The following is a 17,583-nucleotide window of genomic DNA, read 5'->3' on the forward strand; positions in this document are numbered from 1 at the left end:
TATGTAAGTGTGTGTGCGTGTGTGTAGAGTCAGTATGAATGTGTGTGTGTTGGAGTGTCAGTGTGCATAGAGCAAGAGAGTGTGAATAATCAGTGCAAAAAATAACATTGAAAGGTCAATTCAGATGGTCCGTGTTGCCATTCAGTTAACGTTTTAGCAGTCTTATGGCTTGGGGATAGAAGCTTTTCAGGAGCCTGTTGGTGTCAGACTTGTAGCTCCGGTATCGCTTGCCGAGTGGAAGTAGAGAGTCTATGGCTTGGGTGGCTGGAGTCTTAAACAATTTTCTGGGCCTTCCTTTCACATCCCCTGATATAGAGGTCAAGCAGTGATGTACTGGGCTGACCGCACCACCCTCTGTAGCGCCATGCGATCGAGACCAAGCAGTGATGTACTGGGCTGACCGCACCACCCTCTGTAGCGCCATGCGATCGAGACCAAGCAGTGATGTACTGGGCTGACCGCACCACCCTCTGTAGCGCCATGGGATCGAGACCAAGCAGTGATGTACTGGGCTGACCGCACCACCCTCTGTAGCGCCATGCGATCGAGACCAAGCAGTGATGTACTGGGCTGACCGCACCACCCTCTGTAGCGCCATGCGATCGAGACCAAGCAGTGATGTACTGGGCTGACCGCACCACCCTCTGTAGCGCCATGCGATCGAGACCAAGCAGTGATGTACTGGGCTGACCGCACCACCCTCTGTAGCGCCATGCGATCGAGACCAAGCAGTGATGTACTGGGCTGACCGCACCACCCTCTGTAGCGCCATGCGATCGAGACCAAGCAGTGATGTACTGGGCTGACCGCACCACCCTCTGTAGCGCCATGCGATCGAGACCAAGCAGTGATGTACTGGGCTGACCGCACCACCCTCTGTAGCGCCATGGGATCGAGACCAAGCAGTGATGAACTGTTTGAGGATTTGAGGGCCCATGCCAAATATCTTGATGGGGAAGAGCCACTGTCGCACCTTCTTCACAACTGTTAATGTATGTTTGGACAATTTTAAGACCTTAGAGATTTGGACACCGAGGATCTTAGTGTGTGTGCAAGCGTGCGTGAGTGTGTGTGCTGAACAAAGTGTGTGTCGGTGTCCTGTCTGAGGTTGCCTGCGGGTGAGTCAGTCACGATGCCTGGTCCAGAAATAGCATCAGTGGCAATGCAGAGCTATTTATACTCCACACACACTCTGCCCTGCCTTCAAGCTCCACTGTATCCCACTGTGTGTGTCTGTGTGACGGCCGACTGAGCTCATTTTAAATTCAGCCTAGCCTCGCTCTACTGCTCAAAGCTGAGTCATTCACACACACATCAATATTTCCTCTCTCCTCTCCCTCCACCCCCCCCCCCCCCACACACACATTAAACTTGATTCTCTCTCCCTCTCGCTCTCTCTCATACTATTACCACTATACATGCTCCCAAAGACAAGTTGTCTAGCTTTTTTCTTCTCGTAACATCTCTCTCTCTCACTCGCACACAAACACACACAGGAGAGAAAGGTGACAAGACACAGACTGAGTGGGGTTGTTAAAAAACTCTCCTCTCTCCTGCAGAAACACACAACAAAGGAACCAGCAGAGAGCTGAGACACTGGGAAATGGCCATCTGCCGATATGCATTCACACAGAGAGAGAGCCAGCAGCATACCACCCTGCATCCCACTGCTGGCTTGTTTCTGAAGCTAAGCAGGGTTGGTCCTTGTCAGTCCCTGGATTGGAGACCAGATGCTGCTGGAAGTGGTGTTGGAGGGCCAATAGGAGGCACTCTTTCCTCTGGTCTAAAAAACTTTAAAAAAAATATCCCAATGCCCCAGGGCAGTGATTGGGGACATTGCCCTGTGTAGGGTCCTGTCTTTCATATGGGCCATTATACAGGTGTCCTGACTCTGTGGTCACTAAAGATCCCATGGCATTTACCGTAAGAGTAGGGGTGTTAACCCCAGTGTTCTGGCCATCATGGTCACCTAATTATCCTCAGCTTCCAATGGTCTCATTCACCCCCCTTCCTCTCCCCTGTAACTATTCCCCAGGCTGTTGCTGTAAATGAGAATGTGTTCAGTCAACTTACCTGGTAAAATGAGGGTGTGTGTGCTGTAAGAATACTAAGAGCAAATTAGATGTATATACACAGTAATGTATCATTACAAACAGAAAATATTACAGATATGTGTGGAGCTGCTGTGGGTGGCCAGCAGGCATATTCATTTGTGTGTATGTACAGTGAGAATTCCAATATCCAAAGTGCAGTTAATAGATTTGGAGCCCTCCACGCTTTACTAAACCTCTTTTCAATATGCTTTAATAGAGAGAGAGCACACACACACACAAACATTTGGGATGCAAGTCTCAGGGATATTTAACTATATATCCCAGAATGCAGTGAACATCATTTGTTAATTAATTGCCAGATAAAGCAGTGTATATGACACTAATAGCTCTCATCTTACCACAAGTATAGGAGAAGGAGAAGAGGAGGAATAGAAAGAGATATATTAGAGGTGAGGAGAGTGAAGGGGGAATGAAGAAACAATGGAGGAGCGGAGTAGACCCCAGAGGCACAGAGGAGTTTAGATGAAGGTGGGAGTGAATAAGTGAATGGAGGGAAGGATAGTCACGCTTCCCTGAGACTGGGGCCCTGTAAGTTTGTGTGTGTGTCTGTGTGTGTGTCTGTTTGTTTGTGTGTTTGTGTGTCTGTGTGTGTGTGTGCTCTCAGGGCTCCTTCAGCTCAGAGAGGGCTGGGGAGTGGCGCAGTCCCTTCCTCATCTGTATTCAACACAAACCCACAGTAAGGGAGGGAAAGAGAGAGTGAGTGATAAGACGATTCAGTCGAGGAAGAGAGAGAGTGTATGAAAAAGGGAGCTTTATATATATATATATATATTAATGACAGCGAAGTCAGGTATAGAATGAGAGCAGGTGGAGCAGAAGAAGGGACCGGCAGGTAGCCTAGTGGGTAATGGTGTTGGGCCACTAAACAAAAGGCCACTGGTTCAAATCCTCAGCAAACTAGCTGGAAAATATGTCAATGTGCCCTTGAGCAAGACACTTAACCTATATTGCTCCTGTAAGTCCCTCTGGATAAGAGCATCTGCTTAATGACTAAGGTGTGAGAGTTGTGTGGGAGGAAAACTCCAACTATGACTCAGAGGGATCCCAACCTTGAAGGGATAATCAAAACTCTTTGGGTTTCATTCTCTCCCTCTATTTAATTTATTATCTTTCTTCTTCTCCTTCTCCCCATTTCTATAGGCCCCCAGGTGAAGACAAAAATAGACCAGGCAGGCTACCTAATAACTCTTACCTTTCCTGTCTATTGTTCACCTTAATACACTCACAAACTCATTCGATGTGGGTGTACCTTTTTGCTGCACAGCCCGGCTGTGGATTTGTTTTAAAACAGGCAAAAATAAGGAACAACTTCATAAGGTCAGGTTTAAAAGACCAGGGTTTGATAGAGATTGAGTGTTGAGTGATTACGTATTGACCATTAATATCACTGAGAGAATGTTTGTTGATCAGTCATAGATCTGTGTGTGTGTGTGTGATTGTGTGTGTGTGAGTGCATGTGCATGTGTGGTTGTTAGTAGGTGTTGATTAATGGTGTTTACTCTGTGATACAGGACCTTAATGAGCATGACTGTTGCCCACAGTAAACACACATACTGAAATTGACTGTCAATAATAGTGATGGGACAAAAATCGATACAGTTACATATCAGGATATTATTTTTGACCACATATTGCAATATTATTTTTGACCACGTATTGCAATATTATTTTTGACCACATATTGCAATATTATTTTTGACCACATATTGCAATATTATTTTTGACCACGTATTGCAATATTATTTTTGACCACATATTGCAATATTATTTTTGACCACGTATTGCAATATTATTTTTGACCACATATTGCAATATTATTTTTGACCACATATTGCAATATTATTTTTGACCACGTATGGCAATATTATTTTCGCAATATGGCAATATTATTTTTGACCACGTATCGCAATATTATTTTTGACCACGTATGGCAATATTATTTTTGACCACGTATCGCAATATTATTTTTGACCACGTATCGCAATATTATTTTTGACCACGTATGGCAATATTATTTTTGACCACGTATGGCAATATTATTTTTGACCACGTATGGCAATATTATTTTTGACCACGTATGGCAATATTATTTTTGACCACGTATGGCAATATTATTTTTGACCACGTATGGCAATATTATTTTTGACCACTTTTCGCAATATTATTTTTGACCACATATTGCAATAATATTTTTGACCACATATTGCAATATTATTTTTGACCACATATCGCAATATTATTTTTGACCACGTATCGCAATATTATTTTTGACCACTTATCACAATATTATTTTTGCGCTAGTCAGCTGTACCTGCACCAAAACTCCATTATTTTTAAATAGTGAGCCAATTAGCTTTCTGTACTTTTATTTCCATGACTGATTAAAACTAGTTCTCATGGCTTCATCTTGTCCCTCTGCAGTAGACATACGGTGAGCAATATGTTTGGAACATTAAATCGTAGTACATGTAGAATTGTGAGAATCGCAACACATCGTATCAGCACATGTGTGATGTGTGTGTGTGCATTTCATACACACATTCAGTGATACACAGTGTCACAGTAACAGTGGCAGGGCAGGGCTGACACAGGGCAAGACCATACGGAGACACTACAGGATCTCACAGTCCCACTGTGTCCATCTGGCGGGTAGGAGCGTTGGGCCAGAAACCGAAAGGTTGCTGGATCAAATCCCTGAGCTGACAAGGTAAAAATATGTTGTTCTGCCCCTGAACACAGCAGTTAACCCACTGTTCCCTGGGCGCCGATGCCGTGGGTGTCGATTAAGGAAGCCCCCCGCACTTCTCTGATTCAGAGGGTTGGGTTAAATGCAGAAGACACATTTCAGTTGAATGCATTCAGTTGTACAACTGACTTGGTATCCCCTGTCCTTGATACGGCTCACTATCTGAGCATGAATACACACACACAGCAGGCACTGAGGCTTAAACTAGCTAGACAAAACTAGTACACCCTCTGACAAAACTAGGTAGAGTAGACCCTCTGACAAAACTAGGTAGAGTAGACCCTCTGACAAAACTAGGTAGAGTAGACCCTCTGACAAAACTAGGTAGAGTAGACCCTCTGACAAAACTAGGTAGAGTAGACCCTCTGACAAAACTAGGTAGAGTAGACCCTCTGACAAAACTAGGTAGAGTAGACCCTCTGACAAAACTAGGTAGAGTAGACCCTCTGACAAAACTAGGTAGAGTAGACCCTCTGACAAAACTAGGTAGAATAGACCCTCTGACAAAACTAGGTAGAGTAGACCCTCTGACAAAACTAGGTAGAGTACACCCTCTGACAAAACTAGGTAGAGTAGATGACAAAACTAGGTAGAGTAGACCCTCTGACAAAACTAGGTAGAGTAGACCCTCTGACAAAACTAGGTAGAGTAGACCCTCTGACAAAACTAGGTAGAGTACCCTCTGACAAAACCCTCTGACAAAACTAGGTAGAGTAGACCCTCTGACAAAACTAGGTAGAGTACACCCTCTGACAAAACTAGACAAAACTAGAGTACACCCTCTGACAAAACTAGGTAGAGTAGACCCTCTGACAAAACTAGGTAGAGTAGACCCTCTGACAAAACCTCTGACAAAACTAGGTAGAGTACACCCTCTGACAAAACTAGGTAGAGTAGACCCTCTGACAAAACTAGGTAGAGTACCCTCTGACAAAACTAGGTAGAGTACACCCTCTGACAAAACTAGGTAGAGTAGACCCTCTGACAAAACTAGGTAGAGTAGACCCTCTGACAAAACTAGAGTACCCTCTGACAAAACTAGGTAGACCCTCTGACAAAACTAGGTAGAGTAGACCCTCTGACAAAACTAGGTAGAGTAGACCCTCTGACAAAACTAGGTAGAGTAGACCCTCTGACAAAACTAGGTAGAGTAGACCCTCTGACAAAACTAGGTAGAGTAGACCCTCTGACAAAACTAGGTAGAGTAGACCCTCTGACAAAACTAGGTAGAGTAGACCCTCTGACAAAACTAGGTAGAGTAGACCCTCTGACAAAACTAGGTAGAGTAGACCCTCTGACAAAACTAGGTAGAGTACACCCTCTGACAAAACTAGGTAGAGTACACCCTCTGACAAAACTAGGTAGAGTACACCCTCTGACAAAACTAGGTAGAGTACACCCTCTGACAAAACACCCTCTGACAAAACTAGGTAGAGTAGACCCTCTGACAAAACTAGGTAGAGTAGACCCTCTGACAAAACTAGGTAGAGTAGACCCTCTGACAAAACTAGGTAGAGTAGACCCTCTGACAAAACTAGGTAGAGTAGACCCTCTGACAAAACTAGGTAGAATACACCCTCTGACAAAACTAGGTAGAGTAGACCCTCTGACAAAACTAGGTAGAGTAGACCCTCTGACAAAACTAGGTAGAGTACACCCTCTGACAAAACTAGGTAGAGTAGACCCTCTGACAAAACTAGGTAGAGTAGACCCTCTGACAAAACTAGGTAGAGTACACCCTCTGACAAAACTAGGTAGAGTAGACCCTCTGACAAAACTGACAAAACTAGGTAGAGTAGACCCTCTGACAAAACTAGGTAGAGACCCTCTGACAAAACTAGGTAGAGTAGACCCTCTGACAAAACTAGGTAGTAGAGTAGGTAGAGTACACCCTCTGACAAAACCCTCTGACAAAACTAGGTAGAGTACACCCTCTGACAAAACTAGGTAGAGTAGACCCTCTGACAAAACTAGGTAGAGTAGACCCTCTGACAAAACACATGGTGGAACACTTCACATGTGAAATGCAAGGATCCAGACACACACACCCACACACACACACATTGTACACTGTACAAACACACACACACAAACTGCACACTGTACACTGTACACACACACAAACAAACACACTCTGTACAAACTGTACACTCTGCACACACACACACACAATCTGTACCTAATGGTTATGGAGCAATCCTGTATGTCAGGAAGCTTTCACTCCAGTTCCTGATCTGTATTCAGAATCATTATTGACTGCTGGTTCTGCTGTGTTTGTTATTAGGTGTGTGTGTGTGTGTGTGTGTGTGTGTGTGTGTGTGTGTGTGTGTGTGTGTGTGTGTGTGTGTGTGTGTGTGTGTGTGTGTGTGTGTGTGTGTGTGTGTGTGTGTGTGATAGAGGGACAGATGGTGTGGTCTGCAGGGTGCAGGTGTGGGCGTGGCCGGGTTTTTGCTACCTGCTGCGTCTCTGATTGGACAGCTGTGACACTCTCGTCCTTCCCCCAGGCCACTGACCCAACTGATAACACACACACACACACACACACACACACACACACACACACACACACACACACACACACACACACACACACAAATCTTAATAAGGTCTTAATAAACTTTATCCCCTCAGGTCACTATGACCACTCTACCCTGTCACTTTGTAATTTCTCTAGAGGCACACACCCAATCACACACACACACAATCACACATTCCCCGATCCTTACTCCCTACCACCCCCTTCTCAGGTCTCATAATGCAGGATGAATTGCTTCCTAGTGTGAGAGAGGAAGTATGGATGGTGTAGCCGTCATAAACTGTATGTGACAGGTTTCAGATCGAAGATCTATTTCAAAATGAGTACATTACAATGGACTACATTTTTGGAGAACACGCTTGAAAATACACTACCCACTACAATCTGACTGTATTCTGGCCATTCAATGTCACCAACAGTGTCAAAAGCAGAGGTAGGCCTATAAGTAACGTTTGAGGTTATACAATCCAAATGTGTTTTTTATGTCAGGATTTTAAAAAACTGATAAATGTGCTTTTGTTATTCATGAAAATCGAGTATTTAACTTTTGCTCTGTTGTGTTCAGCACCTGTTGCTTGGTTACAGATAGTTGCATCCTGGTCTCAGAAACAGCTACATCTGTGTCCTCAAAATTGGAATACAACACTGTGTGTGTGTGTGTGTGTGTGTGTGTGTGTGTGTGTGTGTGTGTGCGTGCGTGCGCGTGTGTGCGTGTCATCACAATGCTGCATTCAAATTATCTATTGTGCATCTCTGAGAGCCCATTACAGCACTCAGTCCTAAGCTTACAACACACCCTCACCCGCACACACACACAGATTTGGGCCTCTGTGCCAACATGATAGAGAAGCCCTAAGCCATAAAGGGCCCAGGTTTACCAAGCATTAGCACCAGTGGAAGGTTTGAGCCTGGAATTGTATATCTGCAGTAATGGTTAAATCACACTGCATTCCCCTTCAGATCATTAGTAATGCCTTTTTTTTGTCCGTGTGTGTGTGTGTGTGTCTACCGGCTTGTGTGTGTGTGCTCCAGGTATCCTCTACTGGCCATAGCAATGTTAATATTCCACACACATTGGGCGCGGCCTGAGACCATTAATCATGTTTGTGAATGTCTAATCTCAATGTTATTTGTGCCGGTTAGATTTTCATGGCTGTCTGGAAGATTTACAATGGCATGCAGACGAGAGGTGTGTGTGCTTGTGTGTGTGTGTTGAGAAGTAATAGCTTGTAATGGAATATGTTGGTGTGTGTTTGTACTTTATGTGTGTTAAGATGGTACAATGTGTGAGGTGAGTGTAGGGCTGTTACGGTGACCATTTTACTGGCATTCATGTGTCATGACCACAGTCAAATTCCACGTGACCGTGGAGTCATGGTAATTAGGCTTCTCCAAAACTGCGCTCTGATGCCACTGATGGCCATTAGTAGCCTACCAAACTTGTTAATGGCCAATGGCTTCAATAATGGCCTGGTACTCAGCACTCTAATCAATCTGACATTAATGCAAATGCAATCAAAAAAATGTAATCAAACACTACTTGAGAGCCCATAAACCCATGTTGCGCAAGATTTCTATGGGCTATGCAGTTGCGTGAGAAAACAGAGTTTTGATGGCCTCTATTAAAAAGAGGAGGATCCCATCAGCTTTCTATAGGCTAATTCTACTATATATATTTCTAAACATTCCTAATATTAAGTACATTTCTTCGCTTTACAACCAGAGTAGCCTGCCTGCCTGGCTGGCATGAAAATGAACCGCGGGGAAAGTGTCCTCCATTCGTTATTTAAGTGCATACATGCATTTTTTCCCCTGCCCCTGTTCCCGACAGGAGCATGATAATGTCCCATTTTATATCCAAACTGATTTCACACAGTATTTAGTATATGTAAAGACGAGATTGAGAAAAGTCTGATGGGCAAGAATATTATCAAGCGCTTGTCAAACTGTGAATGAGAGACTGACTCAGTGTGTGCAGACTGCACAAGGAACAGCAGAGCTCATGCCTTTCATGCCACTTTTTTCAAATCATCATTAGAGTTGAATCATGCAGCTTTAGAAGGAATAATTTGTTATCTATATCTCTATCTCTATCTCTCTCTCTCTCTATATATATATATACACATATGTACACATATATATGTACACAATGTATATATAGCCTAATGTTTGTATCACAACTAAAGTGTCATAAATAACTCTAAATGAAGCATATAGGTGGGCCTGCTTCTTTGTTAACCTCTCAACACAGAATGGCCACATGTGTTCACTCCCTCAGATCGTTTGGGGAAATATCCTTTCTAATTTATTCAGCTATGTTCAATTGTATTATTCTTACTATTTCTTGTGATGGCCTAGGCCAGGGGTGTCAAAGTCAAATGGACGGAGGGCCAAATAAAAAATTTAGCTACAAGCCGAGGGCCGGACTGTTCGAATGTTCATTGAAACATTTTTAAATGACGCATATAGTCTAGTGAACCTAATTGAACCTACTGAAAACCTAACAAATATATTCCAATATGATCAGATAAATAAAGCAATATTTTCTTATGGCTCTGTCAGTAATCTTTAATTTTCAACAGACACAAAAGACAAATTTCCTTTATATAAAAATCCCCATAACATGAACATTAAATGATGTATTCAAGGCACCATCAGTAGCCTATATTTTCTATTTTAGCAAAAGTGGGCTAAATTTACTTCAAAGAAAAAAACAATAATAGCAATTTTCTATCATCCACTCAACTGAAATATTTTTAAAATATAATTGGATTGAAATACAATAAAATAAAGTGCAAAAATCTATTAATCAAAAACAACACTTTGTTTAAGGAGAAGTAACATGCAGTGAAAACAAATATTAAACTTTAACTTTTAAACTTGAACTGAGTAAAAACTCTAAATTATGTGATTGCACAGTAATGTTCACTTGTTTGAGGTTGAGGGTGATACTTGGTGGTGTCCCATCTTTTCCACAAGTTCATCAATGTTCGGGGTAAGGCTCTGAGCTGAGGAAATCCTCAGAATTGAGTGGAGGTGTTCAGCAGTAAGTCGACTTCTGTGTGATGTTTTGTTCAGGTTCATCAAAGAAAAAGTTGTTCACACAGGTATGTGCTGCCAAACATAGACAACGTTTGAGCAGCCTGGATGCGCAGCTGGGGCATTGTGTCGGGGAGGAAACGGGCGAACTCCGCAGCACCCACTGCCGCATATTTTGCCCTCAGTGCATCATTGCATTGGAGGTCAATCAACTCCATTTGGAGGTTTGGTGGTGAGCTTTCCACGTCAACAGCAAATGGGTTACCGAGCAGTTCCAACCTGCTTTTTTGTGCTTCAAAGTCAGCAAATCGGCGTCGAAAGTCAGCGGCAAGCATACCTATTTTATCAGCCAACTGTGCGCTCGGGAACGCACTGGTAGAGAGCTTCTCTTTCATGGTCTGGCAGCTGGGAAAGTGGCTCAAATTTTCTTTCCGCATCTGCGTCTCCCACAGAGTCAGTTTGGTTTTAAATGCCTTCACTGTACTGTACATATCAGAGATGACATGATCCCGACCCTGCAGCTGCAAGTTCATTGCATTCAGATGACTCGTAATGTCACACAGAAAAGCCATTTCACACAGAAACATTTCGTCTCGGAGTTGTGTTGTGTCTTTCCCTTTGCTGTCCAAGAACAGACAAATCTCCTCACGAAGCTCGAAACATCTTTGAAGCACCTTTCCCTGGCTTAGCCATCGCACCTCTGTGTGATAAGGCAAATCACCATGCTCCGTTTCTAACTCCGTCAGAAATGCCTTGAACTGGCGGTGATTCAAACCTTTGGCTCTGATAAAGTTAACTGTGCGCGTGATGATGCTCATTACATGAATGAAGCAGCCTACTGCTCGGTGCGTCACCGTTGCATTGTGGGAAATGTAGTATTGGTGCGTGTAAAAGATCTGCGGGCTGCCGGCTTGCTGCGGTCTGCGGGCCGGTTCTAATAATAAATCAAGATCATCCCAGGGGCCGTAAAAAACCTTCTCGCGGGCCGGATGTGGCCCGCGGGCCTTGACTCTGACATATGTGGCCTAGGCAATGTTAAATGAATTTATTACACTTTAAAATGTAGATGCTCCAAAGGTCTGCATCAGTGGCTTGTAGGCTATGCGTGGAAGCTAAGAGATACTAAACGTGCTTATGTTAATTAAAGGTCAGTTACCGTGAAACCGGCAGTTATTTGCATGACAATCCCCAGCTGACAAAATGTCATGACCGCCAAAGCCCTAGGTGAGTGCATGTGTTTGTGCGTGTGTGTGTGTGTGTGTGTGTGTGTGTGTGTGTGTGTGTGTGTGTGTGTGTGTGTGTGTGTGTGTGAATGAGTGTGTGCTCTAAGGGCTTGACCACGTTTCAGGAGAAGTGTTTCTATCCGTTTCCATAGTGACAGCAAGTGGCCTATCGAGAGGTGTTCATCCTGGTGATGCTATCTGAGTACATCAGAGAGGAGAGAGAGAGATAGAGAGAGGTGGAGGGAATGTAAGGCCCCCTGGGGTATTGTCAACACTAACATATCCAATGGATCGAGACCCCCGCCACACACACACACAGTGGTGGAGGTACACACACATATAGGAAGGCTACAATAGACTATCTGTGCATCAGTGGGCTATTGTCACTATCCTTCTGTAGACTAAATTATGGAGAGGAATGGAATTTACCTAGCTATTCTTCATCAGATTGGGAGTCAGCTACACAGCATTTTTGAGTAGAGGGAAGATACAATACATATAAAAGAGTAACAACGGGTGAAAGACAATAAAACCAAGACAGACAATGAAAGCTAGAAAATGTGACATCGTGGACTATGCAAAAACTACCCTGAAGGATGTACAAACTTCACTGAAGGATGCACAAAGCTGTGCATACACTTAAACGTTATAGTAGAACTACAACAGGTCACACACCAACTACAACACAGTGCTAACCATGACTGCCCTCTACCACAACGCCTAAACATTAAGGACCGGTTTTCAGGACACATATGAAGCCTAGTTGTGGAATAAGCTTAATCTGTGACCGGGAAACCATCTCTAAGGGTTTCTATTGTACAGTAGATATCCCAGGGTTTGTAGAGTTATACAGCTGTGTTTACCTTCTGATCCCTGAAAAACACTGTTCTCTACAGGACAGAGAGGAAGACAAGACCACATTAATGCATACAATCTGTTGTATTACAACCCTGGTCTAAGGACTACATAAAATACCAGCTCAACTGAACCTATATACCAAACACCTGACTAGGTTAACCTAGCCACAATACTAATCCACAGGGTGCAGGCTAGCTAGCTACAGAATGCTAACAAACACACAGTAGGCTATGAGAGGAGAGTTAGAATGCAGGCCTGCTGGTTTCACCCCCTCTCAGTTCCTCATACAGGTGTTCCTCTGTTGTCACAGGATAAAGGGATGGAAAAGTGACAAGAGAAGAATATGGGTATGACACAAGGGAGAAGAGCTGTGACTGAGTTAATGGAGGTTCAACAACAAAGTATGTCAGGGACACCATCCTACAAAACCAGGCTCTTACAAATAAAGCTGGTTGAAGTAGGACGTTGATGTTGAAAGTGTATAGTACTCTTACTATCTTCTCATTGTAAAAGATAAAAGGCAACCTTCTTTATTCTTAGAAAGGATGTGGTTGGTGGGGTTCTCCCTATCCTTTCATGGCACACCGTCACATCTAAACTGGCCATGTGCTTCTGTCAAAGTTTTTCTCCCCAAGAATATGGCACGGCACGGTGGAGAAGCTTAATCTCTTGCCCTCTCCTCTTTTCTCCTTCCTCCCCTCACCTCCTCTCTTCCCCCAGTGTAAATGAGGCCTGTAACTATTAGCAACTCATCCATTCATGAATGCAGATGAGATGGAATGTATTATGTATCAAAGTGGAGATCATCCATCCACAGAGACGGCCTCTCCCAGTCCCAAACCCCCTCTATGCACTGTGAGGCGGACTGGTCACTGCAGGCTAGCAACAACAAGACCAGCTGGGAACTAGCAAAACTGAAGAGTGAAAAAATATATTTTTGCCTTCTAATTGGCATTCGATTCAGCTTATACCCATGAACTACAGTGGACAGGGAAGTGGAAAGTACAGTTAGTCCTGTTGGTCAGTATTAGAAAACACAGCCAGATGACTCGGTTGGCTTGAGTGTGGTGCTGGCAACCCCAACGTTGTAGGTTCAATTCTAGCATGAGCCACATGACTGTAATCACAAGTGAGAGCATATGCCACGTATATCGTCATGTTTTTCATTCATACCTGCAGTATTCAGCATAGCGTCCATTGGCGTGAACGTTTCATATAGCCTTGCCGCGGTAGGACTGGTGTTCCATTAACATAGACACCATAGTGTCCATTTCTCAGTACCTTCATGGAACATCATGTTTTAGACACAATATACACTATTACTTCTGACGTTTGTGGTTATGTGAATAACCTTGAACAATGCATGGTAAGGAGGAAAAAAGCATAACATTGTGTGTGGGTGTGTGTGTTCGTTCCTCTGACATGGAAAGTTCTGTGGGTGACAACATCTGTGTCAACGTTATACATATCAGTTCTCATATCAGACTGGGTCACTGAGTTCCTCTATTCATAGTCATGACTCACGACGCAGTTGTTTGGCACAACATCTGCCTAGGTATCATAAACAACAACACTTTTCATCTCTCTCTCACACACACACACACACACACACACACACACACACACACACACACACACACAGGGTGGGAGTGTATCAGACCATATAGCAAAGGGGTAAGTTTGGCATCCGTGCCTGTCGGGGAGAGGTGTATGTGTCTAAGAGCCTGTAGGAGAGGAAACAGTGACAAACATTTCATCCTGTAGGCATGCGTAGAAGAGGGAAGATAAACTACGTCGCACTCAGGAAGAATCACTCTGAAGAGGAAGTACGAAGTGAGTGTATGCTCTTGCCCAAACTTTATTTAACACCTAACCCCTATGCACTTGTTGAGATCTGTCAGGCTTTGAGAGGTATACGTATAAAAGGACATCGCACTGCTTGTTTAGCATGTACCGCTTCCTCCTGAATCATCTCACACCAAGGCTCAAACCCAGGACCTCTGCCTCGCAAACACACCTGACTGCTTGTTTAGCATGTACCGCTTCCTCCTGAATCATCTCACACCAAGGCTCAAACCCAGGACCTCTGCCTCGCAAACACACCTGACTGCTTGTTTAGCATGTACCGCTTCCTCCTGAATCATCTCACACCAAGGCTCAAACCCAGTACCTCTGCCTCGCAAACACACCTGACTGCTTGTTTAGCATGTACCGCTTCCTCCTGAATCATCTCACACCAAGGCTCGAACCCAGTACCTCTGCCTCGCAAACACACCTGACTGCTTGTTTAGCATGTACCGCTTCCTCCTGAATCATCTCACACCAAGGCTCAAACCCAGGACCTCTGCCTCGCAAACACACCTGACTGCTTGTTTAGCATGTACCGCTTCCTCCTGAATCATCTCACACCAAGGCTCAAACCCAGGACCTCTGCCTCGCAAACACACCTGACTGCCCTCCTGAAACTTTATACCCAGTCGCTAGCTATTCGGCAGCGCAGACACTTCAGGCTGAGAAGTGTGTTTCACAGATCTTCATCTGCTACATAAGCAATATGGTGACACATTCAGTGGAGCTGTTACCATATTGCCACCACCTATATAAAATCCTATCAAATGTGCATAAGGGGTAGGCGTCAATTTGGGATTGGGCAATAGAGGACCATGCACTTACATAGGCAGCAACTCATGTAGAATACACACATTCCCTCCTTAACCAACAACCAAGCACTAGAGTTGTCTGGGGAAGGAGAGGGTTGGGTTTGGATATAGAGGTGATTGGGAGAGAGACAGGCTGACAGTCATGTTGAAGAATGTTGTAGCGTTTTACCTTCTAGGTCATTAGAGTCGTAGTCTGGAGTGAGGCATGGATGGAGAACAGAAGACACACACATGACACCGTAACCACAGCACCATTAGGATTAGGATTCAGAATATATAGACATCCTGTAGGGCTGAATCCTAGCTCGAGATATGCACACGTAACACATAACTCAAAATCATTACGCCATTTAAGCGTAGACATCACACGTTAGTTAGGATTCAACCCATGACAATGCTGGTGAAGTCGCACTAAAACAGAGAAACATTGTTCATGTCAGATTGACTTTGACAACACTTCAGATGCATTAGATGACAAATGTACCACTTTCCAGTGGTGAAGTGACATTACAGAGGCATGAATGGAACGAAAACAGTGGAGTGTCCTTTATCTATGTAGTGTACTGCATAATGTATGTATGACCCATCCTTTTCGTGTTGTAATGCCTCTACAGTTAAACACACTTTCTGTCACATCCATTTACACCAGTGACAAGAGTGACACACTCTTGTGATGGCTGACCTTGCCTGAGACTACAGACTAGACCCAGACTTGCTCAGCACATAGTTATCACATTCTATAGACGCAATAAAAGTTTGTGATCCCAAGGCAAGTTTCTGGTGTCCTAGTGGTTTCCTTGTTTCCTAGAATGAGATATGTAATTTACTTCTTTCTAGGTTCCTTCCCAAATCTGAGACCTGTCGAGTTTCATAATACACCTGTCAAAAGAGGTCAAACCACTTTATGAACAGTCATAGTGTACTAACCTTTGACCCTCTCTCCACGGTTCAGCTGGATCTCTCCCTCGCCCTGTGGCGTGTATGGTTTGACCACAATGAAGGTGCGTCCCGGCACGGCACTGTAGAGTTTCCGCTTGGGCCCGCTGGCGCCGGTAATGGCAGGGGGGGTGTGGGTGGGGGGGCTGGGGTCCCGCTGTACCGTGCCCGGGCTGTAAACAAACACATAGGTTACAGTGGTGATGCCAGGCAGCTGGTAGCTGAAGCCTGTGGTCACCGACATGGTCGGGTCGCCAAGGGGACAGTAACCCAGCAACAACCTGACAGTTGTTACAGTGACAGGTTGTAAGATAAGTGCCACTGTCTGTCCAATCGGCCAACCGTCAAAGGTCCCAAAGCAAACCCGCAGGGAAAGTCATGGGACGAGAGATCACTCTTCCTACCCTCCACCTCTAAATCCTTCTGTCTTTTCCTCTGTTACAGCAAACACAAAGTCCCCCTGTCCCCCTCCCTTCACCCCTCTTTTCCTCTCCTCCTCGTCCTCTCCAAGGCAGGAGCAGTAGTGTTAACGGTTAGAGGTAACGGAATCTTCCCCGTTGCTGTCTCTCAGATCCGTCTGGCAGTCCCCCTGAGTCACACATATCCTGAGCTCCCGCTTCCACCGAACAGCCCTCCAGAGAGGGGGAGAGAGCTCCCCAGCTTCCAGTGCTCCAGGCTGGGCTACAGATCCACCTAGTCCCCTGGCTCTGGAGGTCCAGGTCCTGCTGTGGAGGAGAGGGAGAGAGGCTGGCTCTACACCCCGACCAAGACTCCTTCTCCTGGGAGTCCCTCTCCGCTCCCCTCCACCCCTCACACACACACGCCCACTCACACACACTCACACTCACACACACACTGGCGACGATGCTGCTGCTAGCCCTGCTGCTGTTACCGCTACTGCGCTTGGAGGCTCCCCTCCCCTCTGACGACTCACACACACTCACACACACACAGCTCTCTCTGAGCATTCTAACCAACACACATACTCTGCCAGACACACACACACAAGCAGGCTGCCCCCTCCGCTGCTGCTAATGCTACATCTCCGCTAGCACAACATACGCCAGCGACACCATGTCACAAACACACTGAACCGACATGTACACGCACCCACACGCACACACACGCCCCGGGCACCATTGATCTCCTCCTGCCTGTCTGCCTGCGTGTGTGTGTGCATGTGCCACTATACCCGGGACAGGTTGGTGTGTGAGTGGGGGGGGGGGCAGGAATGAAGCACCGGCCCATTTGGCTTAATTGTCGCTGGCACTCCACCTCCTCTTCGCCAAGAATCACTTTATCTTTTTCCCCCTTTCTGCCTCCATCTCTCTCTCTCCTTCCCTTCCATTTCTCTGATGGAGGTTGCTGGTGAATTCTAATAGAGCCAAATCACAGCTTCTCCTGGTCTTCATTCATCACTACTGCTGCAGCGTTGTGTGTGTGTGTGTGGATCACACTGCTGCCTGTTTGT

At 45.0% G+C, this 17,583-nt stretch overlaps 1 protein-coding gene across 1 annotated transcript in view; it reads right to left on the minus strand.

The window, feature by feature from the left end:
• Nucleotides 1-17,583, minus strand: part of shank3a (SH3 and multiple ankyrin repeat domains 3a) — a 304,109-nt gene that overhangs the window by 88,932 nt on the left and 197,594 nt on the right. Inside the window, exon 12 of the mRNA XM_064951735.1 lies at nucleotides 16,104-16,285. Coding sequence (XP_064807807.1) covers nucleotides 16,104-16,285 — 182 coding nt within the window. The remainder of the gene's footprint in view (nucleotides 1-16,103; nucleotides 16,286-17,583) is intronic.

The sequence above is a fragment of the Oncorhynchus masou genome, chromosome 31, assembly GCF_036934945.1.
Source record: "Oncorhynchus masou masou isolate Uvic2021 chromosome 31, UVic_Omas_1.1, whole genome shotgun sequence".
Taxonomy (NCBI): Eukaryota; Metazoa; Chordata; class Actinopteri; order Salmoniformes; family Salmonidae; genus Oncorhynchus; species Oncorhynchus masou.